Source organism: Amphimedon queenslandica, unplaced genomic scaffold, assembly GCF_000090795.2.
Source record: "Amphimedon queenslandica unplaced genomic scaffold, v1.1 AMPQUscaffold_13175, whole genome shotgun sequence".
NCBI lineage: Eukaryota > Metazoa > Porifera > Demospongiae > Haplosclerida > Niphatidae > Amphimedon > Amphimedon queenslandica.
Window position 1 is genome coordinate 76807 of NW_003546589.1, and position 14914 is coordinate 91720.

At 33.7% G+C, this 14914-nt stretch overlaps 4 protein-coding genes and 1 long non-coding RNA gene across 8 annotated transcripts in view; 3 read left to right on the top strand and 2 right to left on the bottom strand.

Moving 5' to 3' along the window:
* Positions 1 to 20: 20 nt before the first annotated feature.
* LOC100635238 (elongation factor G, mitochondrial-like) lies at positions 21 to 7440 on the bottom strand. 2 transcript variants are annotated; one of them, XM_003388960.3, is made up of 22 exons: positions 7378 to 7440; positions 7279 to 7332; positions 7092 to 7211; positions 6453 to 6527; positions 6241 to 6387; positions 5510 to 5625; positions 5344 to 5460; positions 4683 to 4833; positions 4462 to 4619; positions 4341 to 4416; positions 4161 to 4298; positions 4003 to 4104; positions 3899 to 3955; positions 3760 to 3849; positions 3669 to 3716; positions 3387 to 3469; positions 2852 to 3039; positions 2165 to 2295; positions 1928 to 1990; positions 536 to 622; positions 436 to 489; positions 21 to 218 (listed from the first exon to the last, which is right to left on the bottom strand). In XM_003388960.3, the coding sequence occupies exons 1-22, from the start codon at positions 7402 to 7404 to the stop codon at positions 105 to 107; spliced, it is 2196 nt and encodes a 731-aa protein (XP_003389008.1). In that variant the 5' UTR covers positions 7405 to 7440; the 3' UTR covers positions 21 to 104. The 2 variants fall into 2 exon arrangements, with proteins under 2 accessions (XP_003389008.1, XP_019856106.1); XM_020000547.1 differs by lacking the exons at positions 7279 to 7332; positions 7378 to 7440 and having other exon boundaries at positions 7103 to 7179.
* LOC100633858 (60S ribosomal protein L35a-like) lies at positions 7407 to 8678 on the top strand. Of its 2 annotated transcripts, none has more exons than XM_003388949.3 (5): positions 7407 to 7484; positions 7581 to 7630; positions 8185 to 8348; positions 8406 to 8542; positions 8589 to 8678. In XM_003388949.3, the coding sequence occupies exons 2-5, from the start codon at positions 7623 to 7625 to the stop codon at positions 8610 to 8612; spliced, it is 333 nt and encodes a 110-aa protein (XP_003388997.1). In that variant the 5' UTR covers positions 7407 to 7484; positions 7581 to 7622; the 3' UTR covers positions 8613 to 8678. The 2 variants fall into 2 exon arrangements, with proteins under 2 accessions (XP_003388997.1, XP_011406044.1); XM_011407742.2 differs by having other exon boundaries at positions 7437 to 7480.
* Positions 8679 to 8701: 23 nt separating this feature from the next.
* LOC100635363 (kidney mitochondrial carrier protein 1-like) lies at positions 8702 to 10526 on the top strand. The gene is made up of 9 exons (XM_011407743.2): positions 8702 to 8856; positions 8908 to 9055; positions 9114 to 9208; positions 9253 to 9341; positions 9619 to 9723; positions 9767 to 9857; positions 9910 to 10082; positions 10133 to 10213; positions 10378 to 10526. The coding sequence occupies exons 1-9, from the start codon at positions 8775 to 8777 to the stop codon at positions 10420 to 10422; spliced, it is 909 nt and encodes a 302-aa protein (XP_011406045.2). The 5' UTR covers positions 8702 to 8774; the 3' UTR covers positions 10423 to 10526.
* Positions 10433 to 14135, bottom strand: LOC100633985 (ubiquitin-like-conjugating enzyme ATG3). Its single transcript, XM_003388950.3, has 12 exons — positions 14030 to 14135; positions 13944 to 13985; positions 13293 to 13342; positions 13176 to 13246; positions 13009 to 13125; positions 12783 to 12862; positions 11307 to 11396; positions 11128 to 11262; positions 11029 to 11076; positions 10901 to 10980; positions 10731 to 10799; positions 10433 to 10635 (listed from the first exon to the last, which is right to left on the bottom strand). The coding sequence occupies exons 1-12, from the start codon at positions 14114 to 14116 to the stop codon at positions 10545 to 10547; spliced, it is 960 nt and encodes a 319-aa protein (XP_003388998.1). The 5' UTR covers positions 14117 to 14135; the 3' UTR covers positions 10433 to 10544.
* An 81-nt stretch (positions 14136 to 14216) lies between these two features.
* The window catches only part of LOC109584722 (uncharacterized), a 2813-nt gene continuing 2115 nt past the window's right edge, over positions 14217 to 14914 (top strand). For both annotated transcript variants that reach the window (XR_002186152.1, XR_002186153.1), the window contains exon 1: positions 14217 to 14300. This is a non-coding gene — a long non-coding RNA (uncharacterized LOC109584722). The remainder of the gene's footprint in view (positions 14301 to 14914) is intronic.

The following is a 14914-nucleotide window of genomic DNA, read 5'->3' on the forward strand; positions in this document are numbered from 1 at the left end:
ACACCCAGCTCACATGATTATTTAAGACTACTCTTTTGTTGACATAAATACTACACACATGCTAACAAAACAATGATAAATAATAATATCATATAAAGTACAAGTTAGTGTTTTGATTTCGCTTGTAGTTCATCTTGATATTGTTTTACCAGTTCAGCTTGTACGAAAGCAGGAGCAACATCATATTTACAATATTCCATTGAAAACTCTCCTTTACCCTGTGGCAAGTACAAAAATACATACATACATGTAGGACCATTTTAATTAAATTCATAAATTTTCCATACATACATGTATGCCCAGTTCATGCATTGCTTATTTTGATTATCAAAATATTGCACACATAATTTATATTAACAAGGCCAAGCTTGCCTGATCCATCCCACAAGGAAAAGCAGAAACAATTTTAATGGATTGGAAACAGCTAATTATTACCTGTGTCTTTGCCCTTAATTCACTTGCATAGCCAAACATGTTGTTTAATGGAACCTACATGAAAGTAATTAGTATCACTGACAGAAATTATTAAACATACTCTAGTGAACAAGGTGAAATAGTCCTCACTAGCTTCAGTACCAGTAATAACTGCTCCACGTTTAGAAAGGCCACTCATTACAGCTCGCTAAAAATTGCATAAATAATAATTACAATAATAAATGCACAAGATACACAAATATATGGTACATTAAAATTGTAGTGTAAAAATTAGACTTGCAATGTAGGCTAGGCTACATATGAGTACATGTACATAACCCAAACAAAATGTTTTAAATTCCACAATACATCTATCTCATGCAATAACACTGAAATCAAAACATTCTATTTAGAGTACTTGCTCTGTAAAGTTGTAGCATAAGCTGTCTAAAGCATAAAGTCTGTAGCATAAGCTGTCTAAAGCATACAGTCTAAAGCATAAAGCTGTCTAAAGCATAAGCTGTCTGTAGCATACAGTCTAAAAACACATCAATGTGTTTTTAGACTGTAACAAAGTAAACAGTTACAATAAGGTTCTTCAGGGGTGACTGGGCACTACCATCTGGAATAATGTTTTACTTTTCAGTAATAAAAATGGTTTTACTTTTCAGTAATAAAATGGTTAGCACAGTTACAGTATGTACAAATGTACATGTACGTGTACAGTATGGGACAAAAGTAAAACTAGAAACATGTACCGGCAGCTTTAAGAGTTAGGAAAAATGCAAAATTGGTACACTGTTCACTAAAATTTATGTATAGTATTTGGGCTCTTGCCAGCACATGAGATGGACAGATATTTCCATCAAAAATGGCTAGGAGAGTATTTCTGTTATCGGTAAATTTTATAATCAATAATTGGGCACCACCCATTTTTGGATACTCGTTTTAGGAAAACTATACTTTTCCATCTCATGAAACTGCAGAATATTATAGTAATAGTTGTGCTTTATTTGCGTAAAAATAATTGTAGCTCTAGCAAGAGTGCAACAAAAGTTAACAGCTCTCAAAGCATGGTGCCCGAAAATACGAATATTCAGACAAATTCATCAAAATCCATCAATGTTTGTACAGTTACACATATTTCTAAACAGCAAGAAACAATAGTTATAGAAAGTCACTATGATAACTTTGTAGGCCTGTCTTTAAACTATCACTAGTGGATCTTTTTGATAGCTGTAGATCTTTTTGATAGAGATAATGACAACTTACATGTAAATGTGTCACCTGATTTATCAATATTTTGGACAAATTTTACAAAATTATTAAAAATAAATACTTTACAGAGAAAATTCATAATTTAAAATATTTTTCTTGTGACGGAAAAAAAATATCAAAATTCACAAAAATATTTTACTTTTAAAATAAACCGGTATATGATATAATGATTGCAGTTTACGGTTACATTATAATCCAAATTACTATAAGCAATTAAGCAAAGTACATTAATTACCTCATACTCTTGTGGTGCTACCACTTCAACTGTCATTATGGGCTCTAGAATAACTGGATTACCCTAAGAAGTATAACAAATATGACAAATATTACTATGCAACAAAAAGAGTAGATGACATAAGCAAAATTCACTAATGACCCATGCTTTATAAAAACACTAAATAACTGCTATAAATTTCACTAATAAAATCAACAATTTTTTTGGCTTAAGTACATGACAGCTTTAAAATTTTACTTGAAGAAAGGCTGTTCTGACTGCTCCTCTTGCTGCCAGTCTGAAGGCTAGCTCACTTGAATCAACAGAATGAGAGGCACCATCCTCTAATCTCATCAGCATACCAACAGCTTTATGACCAGTTATAAACCCTAACAATATATAACAGGTAATGTATAATTCTTAAAACTGATTGGGACAGCACTATGCCAAAATCCTGTGGAAAATGCAAATTTTGTATACATGAAATGCACACCTTTACTACCATACGGTTGGTAAATTTTGTGGGGTATTAATTTTCGTTAATTCCGTGGTTCATTTTTATCCATGAAATTTTAACCCCTACCCACCCACACATAAAAAGTAATTAACGGGCCATGCAGAGCTCTAACTACCATTTCCAAGCCAGTGGAGGAGCCAAAGTCTTTGTCTATTACTCCATATTCCACTATAAGCCATGTGTTGGAAGCTAGTCCAGTAGATCCAAGTGAAAAGAAGTTTGCTAACTGCCATCCACGAATATTTGTACCCACGAATATTAGCTTCTATAAGGACATTTTGGAGAAAACACGAAATTTTGGACCCTCAAATATTACCAACCGTACAGTATTCCTAAATCAATTTATAGTAGTACCAAGAGTGGACAATTATCCACTTTTGGTAGCACTAAGTATAGATCAAGTAATTGATTGTTTTTAGAACACTAACCTTCATCACAAATTTCTAAAAATCCTTTCTCAATTGCTGGGACAAAATGCTTGGGTATATTCATTCCAATTGTAACATCTTCAAACTGAAGATCAGTCAATTCGTCACCAGTTAGAGGAATTAACTGTCCAATAATACGACCATACTGTCCAGCTCCTCCGGTCTGCTTCTTGTGCTGATAATCAAAACTACAACATTAAAGAATAAAACGGTGTTACTGAAAATGATACTAAAATAATGTTTACACTACAATGCCTAGTAGTAGTGCCAGGCTACCAGCTAGTATTTATTCATTTCACTAGCTAGAAAGCTTGGGGTTTAAAACCACTATTACAAATGTGTGCCCACAAATGATTGCTTTAACACTTATACTTTTTCTGTCCTGTTTTTAAGAAGTTTCAATAGGTGAAACTACATGTACTGTATATATGAATCATAATATGAAAGTAAAAGTAGCGAAATAAACATGCACTACTTGCTGGCATACAAATTCCCTCATCAATCACAACTAGACATACACGCATAATGTGCTTACCTAACTGGGGTAGTAATATATTCACGAAAAGCCACTTTAGGCTTTCCAGTTATACAGGGACAATCATATTCAGTTCGCATTCTCTACATAGCCAGAATAAAAGAAGTGATATTACTAATATTTTCTAAATGATACAAATTGCAAATTTACAAAATCCAAATAAAGATTAAGACATCATTTTATTCTCTATTTCTCCCCCCTCTCTCTCTTAAAAATAATTATTATTAATTAATATTAAAAGGCAGCAATTCCAACATTATTGTACATAAAACAAGACAGTACCTCAGTATAAATTTCCAAGTGAAGTTCTCCCATTCCTGACATGATAGTCTAATGATATTATTGAAACAAAGCAATAAAACTAGAAACTGACCTCTTTGCTTTCCTTTTCAAAGTGAATTCTAAAAGTCGGATCTTCCTTTTGAAACCTAGCAAGTCCTTTGCTAAACTTTTCTAAATCCCACTAAAATGATAATTTATATGAAAAATTAATCTAGAGTAAGATGAATAACCTTATTTTGTGGCTTAATAGAAAGTGAAATTACAGGATCAGGGACATGGATAGATTCCTACAATTTTAAGAATTAAAATATCATAATAATTAAATTCATAGTACCATTGTATAAGGTGGTGAAGAGACAGCAGTAAAGGTATCTCCTGAAGCACACTCGACACCAAAGAATGCACAAATATCCCCAGCCATTGCTTCATTTATATCCTATCAGTAACAGTATTATAATTAAATATTATACAACATTTAAAGTAATATTATACCTCCATTTCATCTGAATGCATTCTTGCAAGACGTGATATCCGCACTTTTTTCTTTGTTCTGGTATTAGTCATCCAGTCACCTCTCTTAATAAAGCCTTGATACACACGTATATAAGTTAACTGGCCAAATTTCCCAGCCTACACAACAAGTCATCAAAATTTTCGGTAATTAAAGACAACCTCTAGTTTGAATGCCAATCCAACAAATGGGAGCTTATTATCTCGAGATGGATTCATGACAACAGTTGAATCATCACTATCATATTAATAGAAATAAGCTAACACAATAAAACTAAAATACCTAGAACTACTATCAATGGCATAGTTCACAACTTCAGAAGGATTTGGCAAATAATGTACTACAGCATCCAGCAATGGCTGAATCCCTTTATTCTTGAGAGCACTGCCCATCAGTACTGGAATAAAAGTCCGAGAAATGACAGCACGACGAATAGCTGACTACATGTACACGTAAAATTCATGTAAAAGTTACATTGTAAATACATGTACATTTATTCTTACTCGTAGTTCAGGGGGAGATGGGGTTTGATCTGATAAATATATGTCACATAATTTCTCATCAACATTAGCAACAGCATCTATCAACTCATCCCTTCTCATTTCAACAAGAGACGCCATATCAGAAGGTACGTCACTCTCAATTACTTCTTCACTAAACATTATACATTACAATAATTAAGATTTCATGTTACATGTATATCAATACCCATGCAGGAGGAGACACAAAAATTTCTGTGCAATTATTAGGAACATGCAGCCATAATAATTCAACACTAACTATATACACAATGCAAGAGATCATGTGATTTAAATAGTGGGTCCAATTAGTGGGTGGGCAAAAGGGCAGAACGTAACGCCAGATTATGTTTGGGAAGATTTTAATTGCTAAGCTGAGTTACATTAAGGAATGCAAGTTATGAAATCTAATGATTATTACTAAACTATATTCTACCTTAACGGGTTAATGGCATGGACAATTGGACACTTGAAAACAATAACTTTTGCTTGTGTAAAATGAATTCCTATGGTCACAAAAAGTATATTTTGCGACATTTTCATGCCCATGCAATTCCATCATTTTTCTCACAAATAGTCCCTCAAAAGTGACTGGATACACATAGCTATATGTACAAGTATACATGTATTAGTATCTAGTACCTACCCAAAATCTCCTTTAAAGTATAATGCCTTGTTATCAATGATATCAATTATTCCTTTATTCTCAGACTCTAGTCCAATGGGTAAGTGCAGCAGTGCAGCATTGTAATGTAATTTACTCCTACACATACACCAATACTATATGCTAGTATACTGTATGTTACACTAACCTCAGTTGTGAGAGCACTCTTTCAGGATCTGCTCCAGTTCTGTCCAATTTATTTACAAATGCAATCCGAGGGACCTTGTATCTGTTCATTTGTCTGTTGACAGTGAATGTTTGACTCTATATAACAGTACACTAGCATAATGAGGATTGAAACAATGGAAAAATATCCATTTAATGGATAAGAAGCGGGCAAAATCAATAATTATTGTCAATTTGGTCAGAGACAGCTAGTGGACTAACAAAAGCCACTAAAATAAAAACGACAATTATAAAAATTTTTAATGAACAAGAATAAAAGTGTCATATTGAACTTTGGGTTAAAGTACATGTTACTAATATCCTCATCAGGCATGCACTGCAGGGTCTCCAAAGTTTGATGTAATGCTTGGCTTAGCACATTTTGGGAAAACCCAATTTTGAACTGATTCTGATCAAAATTAGATTTTTATAAACTATTAAAGTTGGTCCAAAAGCCATGTATCGTGCCGTGCTTACATGTACTTGTCAGCTCATGGAGCATGCTGTTAGTACCTCTATTGTGTCTTACTAAAATCTTCATTATGAAAGACTAGCTAGTAAATTAAATAATTCTAACTATACATATCATGTCATTGTTACACAGTGCTAACAATTTGGTCTTAAATGTTGTACTACTTGTAAGAATACATGATGTACACTTTACATTACAAAATACAATTACATACATTGATTAATTATGTACATCATACTTACTTGAACTCCTCTTACTGCACACAGGACTAAAATTGCTCCATCCAACACTCTCAGTGATCTCTCAACCTCTATAGTGAAGTCAATATGTCCTGGTGTATCAATTATGTTAATAACATTATCCTTCCATGATGCATATGTAGCAGCTGACTGCATAATAATAATGATTAAAGATAATGATAATAATAATCCTTCAAAAGGGGTAAATGACTGACTTGAATTGTAATGCCTCTCTGTCTTTCAAGTTCCATAAAATCCATAGTAGCACCAACTTGGTCCTTACCTCTAACCTAGCAATAAGAAGGCAAGACAGTGGAATAGACAAATCACATTCTGATTTTACAATTTGATTAAACATGGTGTCACAAATGTACATGCATTCATTACAAAAATATAACAAGACGCTTTTTTAGTAAGGAAGCATAATGCATTGCTTGCATCCTAGCACTGATGTTCAGTCTTATAGACCCTATTGGGTGCAAGTAATTATTGAATTACGGTATCCACCCATACTCAAAATTTAGATGGCAAGATGGCTACTAGATCCATTGAGAAACACAAACAAGAGGCTTCATCTAAAGCATGCCTGAGTAGCAATAAAAGGCCAGAATGTCTCCTGACAAAATGCTTCACTGCACTAAAAGCAGCTTGCCCACAAAGGTTGCTTTTGACCTTGACCAAAAAAATTCATTAAAGAATATGGATAGGGCAAGGAAGATTACAAATAGTATCTCACATACGGTGTGTATAATTACTTGCAAAATTTAGTCCCCAATAGGGCAGACTATATTAATGATGAAGCTATCAAATCTACTTATATATTAATTACATAATCATGCATAATTACCACATACTTCGTGCATACTTGAAATCCTTCCAGTGTAAAACAACACTCTTTCCGTAAGAGTTGTCTTACCAGAGTCTATATGTGCAGATATACCAATGTTTCTTATTCTTGATAACTCAGCATGCTCCTACGGAGAAATGCACAGCTTAATCAGTTTAACACTGCTCACACTGCCTTAGTTTGCTTAAGCTTACAGAATTTCCTGAATAACATTTCCTTAAAGAAGTATCTAATATTCTTCTGAAATGCTATAAAAATTGTTAATAGATGACACAGATCGTTAAAGTATTCACCTTGCTGACTGTCATGAAACTCCTCATTTTTCGCGCATTAATTAGAATAATTTCCTGAATTTTTCTCCTTTTGATTCCACGTGGTTGATCTCTAGGAAGAAGGGTAGGTAAGTTTTCGAATCTTATTCCATCGTATTACATAGATGTGCTTTATGCTAAATGCTTATATTTTTGTGCTTTAATTAACTGTCCTTTGTATGTAGGATAACTACCAGCACTGGGCTTTGTACTTAAAGAAAATAAGAATGACTAGGTAATTCACTTTTATTGTTTAGTAATTTACTTGTATGTCAATTTTGAGCTGAATTAAAACTAAATGTGTTTTATCAACATATATGGCAGGGTGTAGTAGTATAATATGTTATTAAGATTAATACTTTTCAAGTATTTGTCATTTGGTGGTAGTAGGCTACTGTCTTTGTGAAAAGTGAATTGTTTTATGAATGTTATGTTTTGAGTATGTATACACCGTCATTTTTATGTGACATAAGTTACCAATTTAGGTGCTTTGGTACCTATTTCCTGAAGATCTCTCTTTAATGGGTTTATGACAGTTTTGCCTTTTGTGGTTTGTATTTGTACAAAATAGAAGTGGGTCTTGTCTATTTTAGGGTTACTACTTTTAAAATCGTCACAATTGCTATTGGGAAGCATTTGGTTGAACGTATTTTGCTGTATTAATTTTGTAAGATCCACTCTACAAATTTCTGTTGAATAATGTGTACTCAACGGTCTCAACCCCTGGATTGTTATTTTTATAATCATAAATAGTTACTTATTTCATTTTATATTATTTTTCTTCATTAGATTGTATTGTAAAGGCGTTTTTCTTTCATACCGTCGTGGTAAAAGAAACCTTCATACTCAGCAGTCTTTAATAAAAATTGAGGGCGTGGAGAGCAAACCGGAAACCGAGTTTTATTTTGGCAAAAGAGTTGCATATGTTTATAAAGTACAAAAGAGAGGGAAAGGTTAGCCTGGCTTTACATTAACTAACTAGTTATATATATATTTTTGTTTTATTTTAGCAAGAGGTGACAAAAAGCCTAGTAAGCACAGAGTGATATGGGGTCGTGTTATGAAGTCTCATGGTAATAATGGTGTCGTCCGAGCTAAATTTAGGAAGAATCTACCAGCACGGGCTTTAGGAGCACGTGTCAGAGTGGTACGTATATATTGCTCTTTGTAACTTTTTATATTTACTTTCTTAGATGCTGTATCCTTCAAGGGTCTGATTGCCTAAAAGACTCACACAATGTTTTATTATAAAAAATTAAAAATAATGAAATTCTTGATTGAAATTTGAAAGTTAATAATTAAAAGGCGGTGTCCAGTCTTGTGCAATGGCGAGGTGGTTTCCGTAGCTCCACTCCAAGCAAGGCAGCATAGACAAGACAATGTCGTCGATGTCTGTGTCTAGTGATGTGAGACTAAAGCCTTTCATTAATGGAGGGTTGGCATCTCTCACTGCAGAAATAGGTATATACATCTTCACTGTTCCTTTGCATTATATATTATTGGGCCCTTCAGGGACTTTCCCTATAGATACAGCTAAAACCAGACTTCAGGTTCAAGGGCAAGTCTCTGATGCAACTTGTAGTGAAATCCGTTATAGAGGGATGGTCCATGCATTGTACAGGGTATTCCGGGAAGAAGGCTTTAGGGCATTATATCATGGGTACGAAATAGTGTGAATGAGTTAATGATATTGAGTGAGGCATGATCAATATATGTAGGTTACCAGCAGGACTGCTACGCCAGGCATCATACGGCACTATGAAGATAGGACTGTATCATTACTTTAAAACCAGATTAGCTTTATACGCAAATGGTAATGACAATTGCGAATATTCTTTTTTATTTGATAGTCTACAGGTACTGAGACGCTTTACATGAACATTATATCAGGGATTTCTGCTGGTGCTATAGCAGCAGCAATAGCCAATCCTACTGATGTACTGAAGGTGAAAATTATTATTTTTGGTATTAAATGATTACCGTATAGCGGGTATATTCCGTTCGAGTTTAATTTCATTCTTTTCGTTCTCATTCCTTGTGGAACGAACATTTTCCAAACGAAAAGGGCGTTTCCTCAATGCCATGTGTGCAAAATGGCTGCTCAGAACGAAAATAAAACGAACAAAAATTTCTAATCCTGCTTAGAACGAACATTTTCCCAGATGAAATATACCCGCTATACGGTAATGCTTTTTTGGTTTGGTATTTTAATTTAATTCATAGGTAAGAATGCAGGCTGCAACTTCTATAGAGTACCAGAGGAGGCAAAATGTATTTCTAGCATTTATTAAATTATATCAAAGTGAAGGTGTTAAAGGATTATATCGTGTAAGACACTTGATTTCAACTCAGCAATTGGTATATAATTTAGGGAGTTGGGCCTACCTCTCAAAGAGCTGCTGTAGTTGCTGGTGTTCTCTTACCATCATATGATTTCTTTAAGAAAATATTAATTCAATCAGGTAACATGTCTGGTATCTAGTGTTAACTTAATTTATGGAACCTTTTATGTAGGATTTGAGGGTAATGATGTTATGACTCACTTTGTTGCCAGTTTCTTGGCTGGTATATTGGGAGCTATAGCAACAAACCCTATTGATGTAGTCAAATCAAGAATGATGAATCAAAATACTAGCAAGGTTAAATTACATCACTTTTATCAAAGCTCATTCGACTGCTGTGTACAGGTATTGATCATTTTTAAAGATAATATGTTTAGGTTTTTGATTGTTTTTAGACAATTAAAACTGAAGGATTTATGGCACTCTATAAAGGTTTCACACCTTCCTATCTCAGGCTTGGTCCTTGGAACATAATTGTATCCACCAGTACTAGTAGTAATAGTCAAAGGTTGGGCTATTTTTATGGTACCATTATTTAGCAGTACATGCTGATGGCCTTATTTATTTTATTAATCAAAGTTATGCATACACAGTTAAACACAACTACATGTTTTCGTTATATTCCTTAATAACCTTTCAGTTTTTTATGACATATGAACAACTTCAGAGACTCTCTTTCACTTAATAATTGACACTTTATTTAATAAAATACTACAATCATGTATTCATGTATAAACACATAATTTTATTGTTAATATTTAAGTGCTACAGCTAACAGCAAAAAACAAATATCAGTTTGGTATCTTTTCAAGTAGATGTAAGAGATAGCTGGTGAGTATAATCATACTCAATAGTAGGTATTACTGCTTGTACAAATTTCAAGAACACCAATAAATACCTGTCAAGCACTTGGTAAAGGAATTTAAACTTATACTGAATGACATTACAAATGCACATAAATGTAGCACACAACAAAGATTTTGAATAGGATACGCATGAACTTCTAATTCCCGGCCATCTTCTTCAACCATTGACATAATCTTCTTCATCAACTCAGCATGTCTATATGCATGTGTGTAAACATGAATAATACAAACTGTGATTTTAAAAGTTACTTATCAAACAATAGCATGTATGGTATAGTATGCTTGTTATCATTTTACCTGCAAGGGTGTACCGAAGCTCTTGGTGGTGGTGGTAAATGAGGATGCTGTTCCATCGTAACAGTTTTATTGAGATGATCCTAAGCAATTATTACATATTTATTTAATCAAAATGTAATTTTAATTACCTGACTTATATCTTCATACATCTGATCTTCAGTAAGAGGTTTACCATTCTAAACAAATATTTATAAAGCATATCACAACACTGAAACTGATACACTAACTTCATCGTAACCAAAAAGCCACAAACGAGGAGTCCTGTAATAATTATCATAAGTGATGTTTAGATCATACGTTCTGGTCTGAAGGACGACACTTTCATCTTGTTTCTTTGTCACTGGTTTAACGGCTACAACAGCCTATAAAGAAATAAAACACAATACAGTGACTCACACTGACTTACTGGATCATCATCTTCATAATCATCCATATCCATGACAATTTCATCATCACTGTCACTGTCGTCATTATTGATCCCCATTAACTGCATACCCTGTAAGTAATTCAGAATTCATTGTTTATGCACTTCACTACCATAAGCAACAACAGGCACAATTTAGTAATTAATCATAATGACTACACTTCCACTAATTATACTACTCATGACCAGACTTGAGGCCAATTACAAAACCTCAATTACAATCTCAATTACATGTACTGTACACTTCTTTTGAAAATAGGCTCAATTAGAATCACAAATTCAAGTATGTCATGTTGAAGTAATTTCAATTACAAATACTATGTTTTTGCATGAAAAAGAAACATCAAACACGGCTCTTTAAAAATAGAAAAGTTACTGGTTTATGAGTTGGTGACTGCATGCTGCTGAACTGTAGAAGTACTGGTTACATTTCAAATATCATAGAAGTTATAACATATTGTCAAAAAGCATTTTAAGTGAGGTAAACAACACTTCATGAGCTTACAAGCACTGCACGGCTTTTGGAGTACATGTAACTTTCTTAATTTAAAAAAAATTAATAAGATATATGACATAACAACATGTATATGTACATGTATCAGAAAGAAAATATAATAATGGAGAATTCTATTCTAGACATTTTTGAAAAAATTTGACCCAAGACTACGTACTAAAGTACAGGGTCTTGGGGCCATTTTTTGAGCTTCAAAAATTCATTAAAAAATCCAATTTTCATTAGAATCCTCTCAAACTTTCTATACAATATTAGTAGATCTAATATGTATCAGGAAAAATTATAAAATTAAAAATTCTCTCTTTGACATTTTTGGCAAAATTTTTGGGTGAATTAAAATTTATAATAAATCCAATTTTGATAAAAATTTGCTCAAACTTTCTATACAACATCAGTACATGTATATGTATCAGGAAAAATTAAGAACTCTCACGTTTATATTTTTGGAAAAGCTTGGCCAATTTAATATACAGGGTTTCTTGCCAGATTTTGGAGCAAATTAATAAAAATCCAATAATCAACTCAAACATCAGAACATTTATACGTATAAAAATCATAAAATGGAATATTCTCTCCTAGCCATTTTTGACCACATACAACGGATCAGGGTTTTGTACAAAGTTTGACTGAGCAAGCTAAACAGCACAGCTCATGAGCTGGCATAAAGCTGAGCACTGTACTGGGCATGTGTACAATGCATGCACATATGATCATGCAATGTCAAGTGGCTTAAGGTAACTGTTAGTACACCATCACAACTCAATTCTGATAAAAATTCCAATCACATACCGGCATGTACTGTTTAGGCTTAGGGCTAAATTACAATTAGAATTATGTAATTACAATTACAAATTATAATTGACCTCATGTCTACTCATGACAAAGGGCCAATATTTCTAATTTTTTATAAAAAGATATTTATGCCTAAAAAATTATTTCATTACTGTTTGTGGTGTGGGTTCCTTTTGTTTCTCATCAGTTAATGTCATCATCTGTGCATCATCATTACCAGTCTGATCTAAAGCTGTAAACACATTGAAAAAAGAGTATAATCATCACTTCAAACAGTAAGTCATACACATTTGATACAAAGGAAAATATTCTACTAAAATGTTATTTTTTGCCTAGGGTCCCAGTAATGAATGGCGTGACTATTCAAATTGAACTTACTTATTCCATGATGCGTATCAACCCAGCCTTCATCTTCAGCATCATCTTGATTCAATTTAATAACTTTTTCATTCTCAGGAAGAACAGACATCTGATGACATCTTCTGTAGCAAGGCACTATACAGACACATAGTCTAAATTACAGCATGGTCTATAGCATTAGTTACCTTTTCTTGTCACTAAAAATTGCTTGCCATTTGGTAGGTAACTTTTACGTCGTGATGCTTCTCCAGATTCCCTACAAACAAACTTGTATATGCATCAGACTATAATAATATCCTCACCATTGCCATGTAGGACAGTGGTATACCAGTTGATCTCCTGCAGCGACAAACTACAAAAATTAGATAGACAAATGCTGCTTTAATGAGTAATTTTAAACTGCACGAAAATTGGCAAAATAGATCAATTTTAAGAAGTTACAGCTCTAGCACAAAAGTAATTAATGGGAGGGTGGAAATAAATTAAAGCTAAATTTTCAGCCACATTGGGCAGCAAGAATGTGCATGGTAGAATAGAGAGAATGTGAATAAACGTTACAGTTGATATCCCAGGCTAGAGAGAGGTAGGAGATGACGAAGGCATTGAGTGCAGGGCTCTCTATAATCAAATATGATTTCTTCTTTAAAAATCCTAGTTTGTTTCTATATCTCCATCCATTATGTATACCTTCTTGCCGCCCAATATGCCTGACTACATGTGAGAGCTCCATCACAAAAAAACTTGTCAGAATAACCTTCCTGGCATAACACATTATTACATTCATTGAAGCATAAATTCAAGAGAGGCATAAACCTGCTGGCACATCTCAGTCAAGACTAAACTAGTGAAAGGCATACTAGAACAAATCATACTTACAAACTGTTGATTGTAATGATACATGGCACATATCATTTTAAGATGAGGGATTAATTATGTACAAAAAAAGAGCTAACCTCGTCAGGAGTGATCATTCCAGATTCACGAAATTTGGAATTCTAAAGCATAAATAAAGGCCTGAGAGGAAACAATTTTCTCATACCTTCAAGACAGGAGTGAGCTCTCCTGCTACAGATATTGCGCTCTGTTTCACTCTGCTGACAAACTTGCCAAAGTCACCAGTCGCCATTTTAGTGTGCTACGCCTAGGGGCGTGGTAGAATGTGAATGTACTCCGCCTCCTTTTTTAGGAATATCGAATGTGCGCACGCGCAGTATAGGCTTAGATTGGGACAGCAAGGCCACGTGGCAGCATGCTTCATTGCTTGAATCATGATTAAAAGGTCCAGTCACTTTTAGTGGAGCAGGTCTCAGGTAATAATCTTTTATTGTTATAGTATTTCAACAACACAAATAATTAAATGGTGGCATGGGCAGTGGTATGGCATGTAAAGCATTAGTCTGGCCAATAATTTATGCTGTGAGTCAGCCATTTTCAAAGACTTGGCTTCACCCACTATCAATATTTATAAATTCGCCCTACTAATTGTTAATGCTGTATAGTAATGATCAGTAGTTTCTTACTTAGTAGTCCAATTTAGTCTATGTAGAGAAGAATTTGCATAACAAGACAAGGATTTTCATTTTGATTTTTTGTTAGTATGGGTAGTCTGATCGAGGGGGTAGTCATTAATTTTGTTTGGAATTGCAGTTATCCTTGTTTCCATTACTTTTCAATGAAGTAGTACGGTGAATCCTACTTGATATTAATTTTTGTATTAGTAGTCCATGGTCTTTTGCCAAATTTTTGAGCAACTTCAAAATTTGCAAAAAAAGCACAATTTTGATCAGAATAGTTTATTCGTAACACATGAACAATGTACATGTACAATGCCGGGTCTTTGGCTAAGTTTTTGAGCACTTAAAAATTTCCTAAAGGCCTCCATACACTAGGCAAACATGTTGCTGGCAACTTTGTGGTTACTTTG

What these genes read in the sequence shown, in the direction of transcription:
- LOC100633985 (XM_003388950.3), bottom strand. Translation starts at nt 14,116, where the DNA reads ATGGCGACTGGTGACTTTGGCAAGTTTGTCAGCAGAGTGAAACAGAGC. An exon ending in AGCTCACTCCTGTCTTGAAG is followed by an intron (nt 13,986 to 14,029) that starts GTATGAGAAAAT and finishes TTTATGCTTTAG; the next exon opens with AATTCCAAATTTCGTGAATC. An exon ending in GGCTTTTTGGTTACGATGAA is followed by an intron (nt 11,077 to 11,127) that starts GTTAGTGTATCA and finishes ATATTTGTTTAG; the next exon opens with AATGGTAAACCTCTTACTGA.
- LOC100633858 (XM_003388949.3), top strand. An exon ending in AGTACAAAAGAGAGGGAAAG is followed by an intron (nt 8,349 to 8,405) that starts GTTAGCCTGGCT and finishes GTTTTATTTTAG; the next exon opens with CAAGAGGTGACAAAAAGCCT. An exon ending in TAGGAGCACGTGTCAGAGTG is followed by an intron (nt 8,543 to 8,588) that starts GTACGTATATAT and finishes TTACTTTCTTAG; the next exon opens with ATGCTGTATCCTTCAAGGGT.
- LOC100635363 (XM_011407743.2), top strand. Translation starts at nt 8,775, where the DNA reads ATGTCGTCGATGTCTGTGTCTAGTGATGTGAGACTAAAGCCTTTCATT. An exon ending in ATTAGCTTTATACGCAAATG is followed by an intron (nt 9,209 to 9,252) that starts GTAATGACAATT and finishes GATAGTCTACAG; the next exon opens with GTACTGAGACGCTTTACATG. An exon ending in GAAAATATTAATTCAATCAG is followed by an intron (nt 9,858 to 9,909) that starts GTAACATGTCTG and finishes CCTTTTATGTAG; the next exon opens with GATTTGAGGGTAATGATGTT.
- LOC100635238 (XM_003388960.3), bottom strand. Translation starts at nt 7,404, where the DNA reads ATGAGGAGTTTCATGACAGTCAGCAAG. An exon ending in CTTCACCACCTTATACAATG is followed by an intron (nt 3,956 to 4,002) that starts GTACTATGAATT and finishes TTAAAATTGTAG; the next exon opens with GAATCTATCCATGTCCCTGA. An exon ending in CTATTAAGCCACAAAATAAG is followed by an intron (nt 3,850 to 3,898) that starts GTTATTCATCTT and finishes TTATCATTTTAG; the next exon opens with TGGGATTTAGAAAAGTTTAG.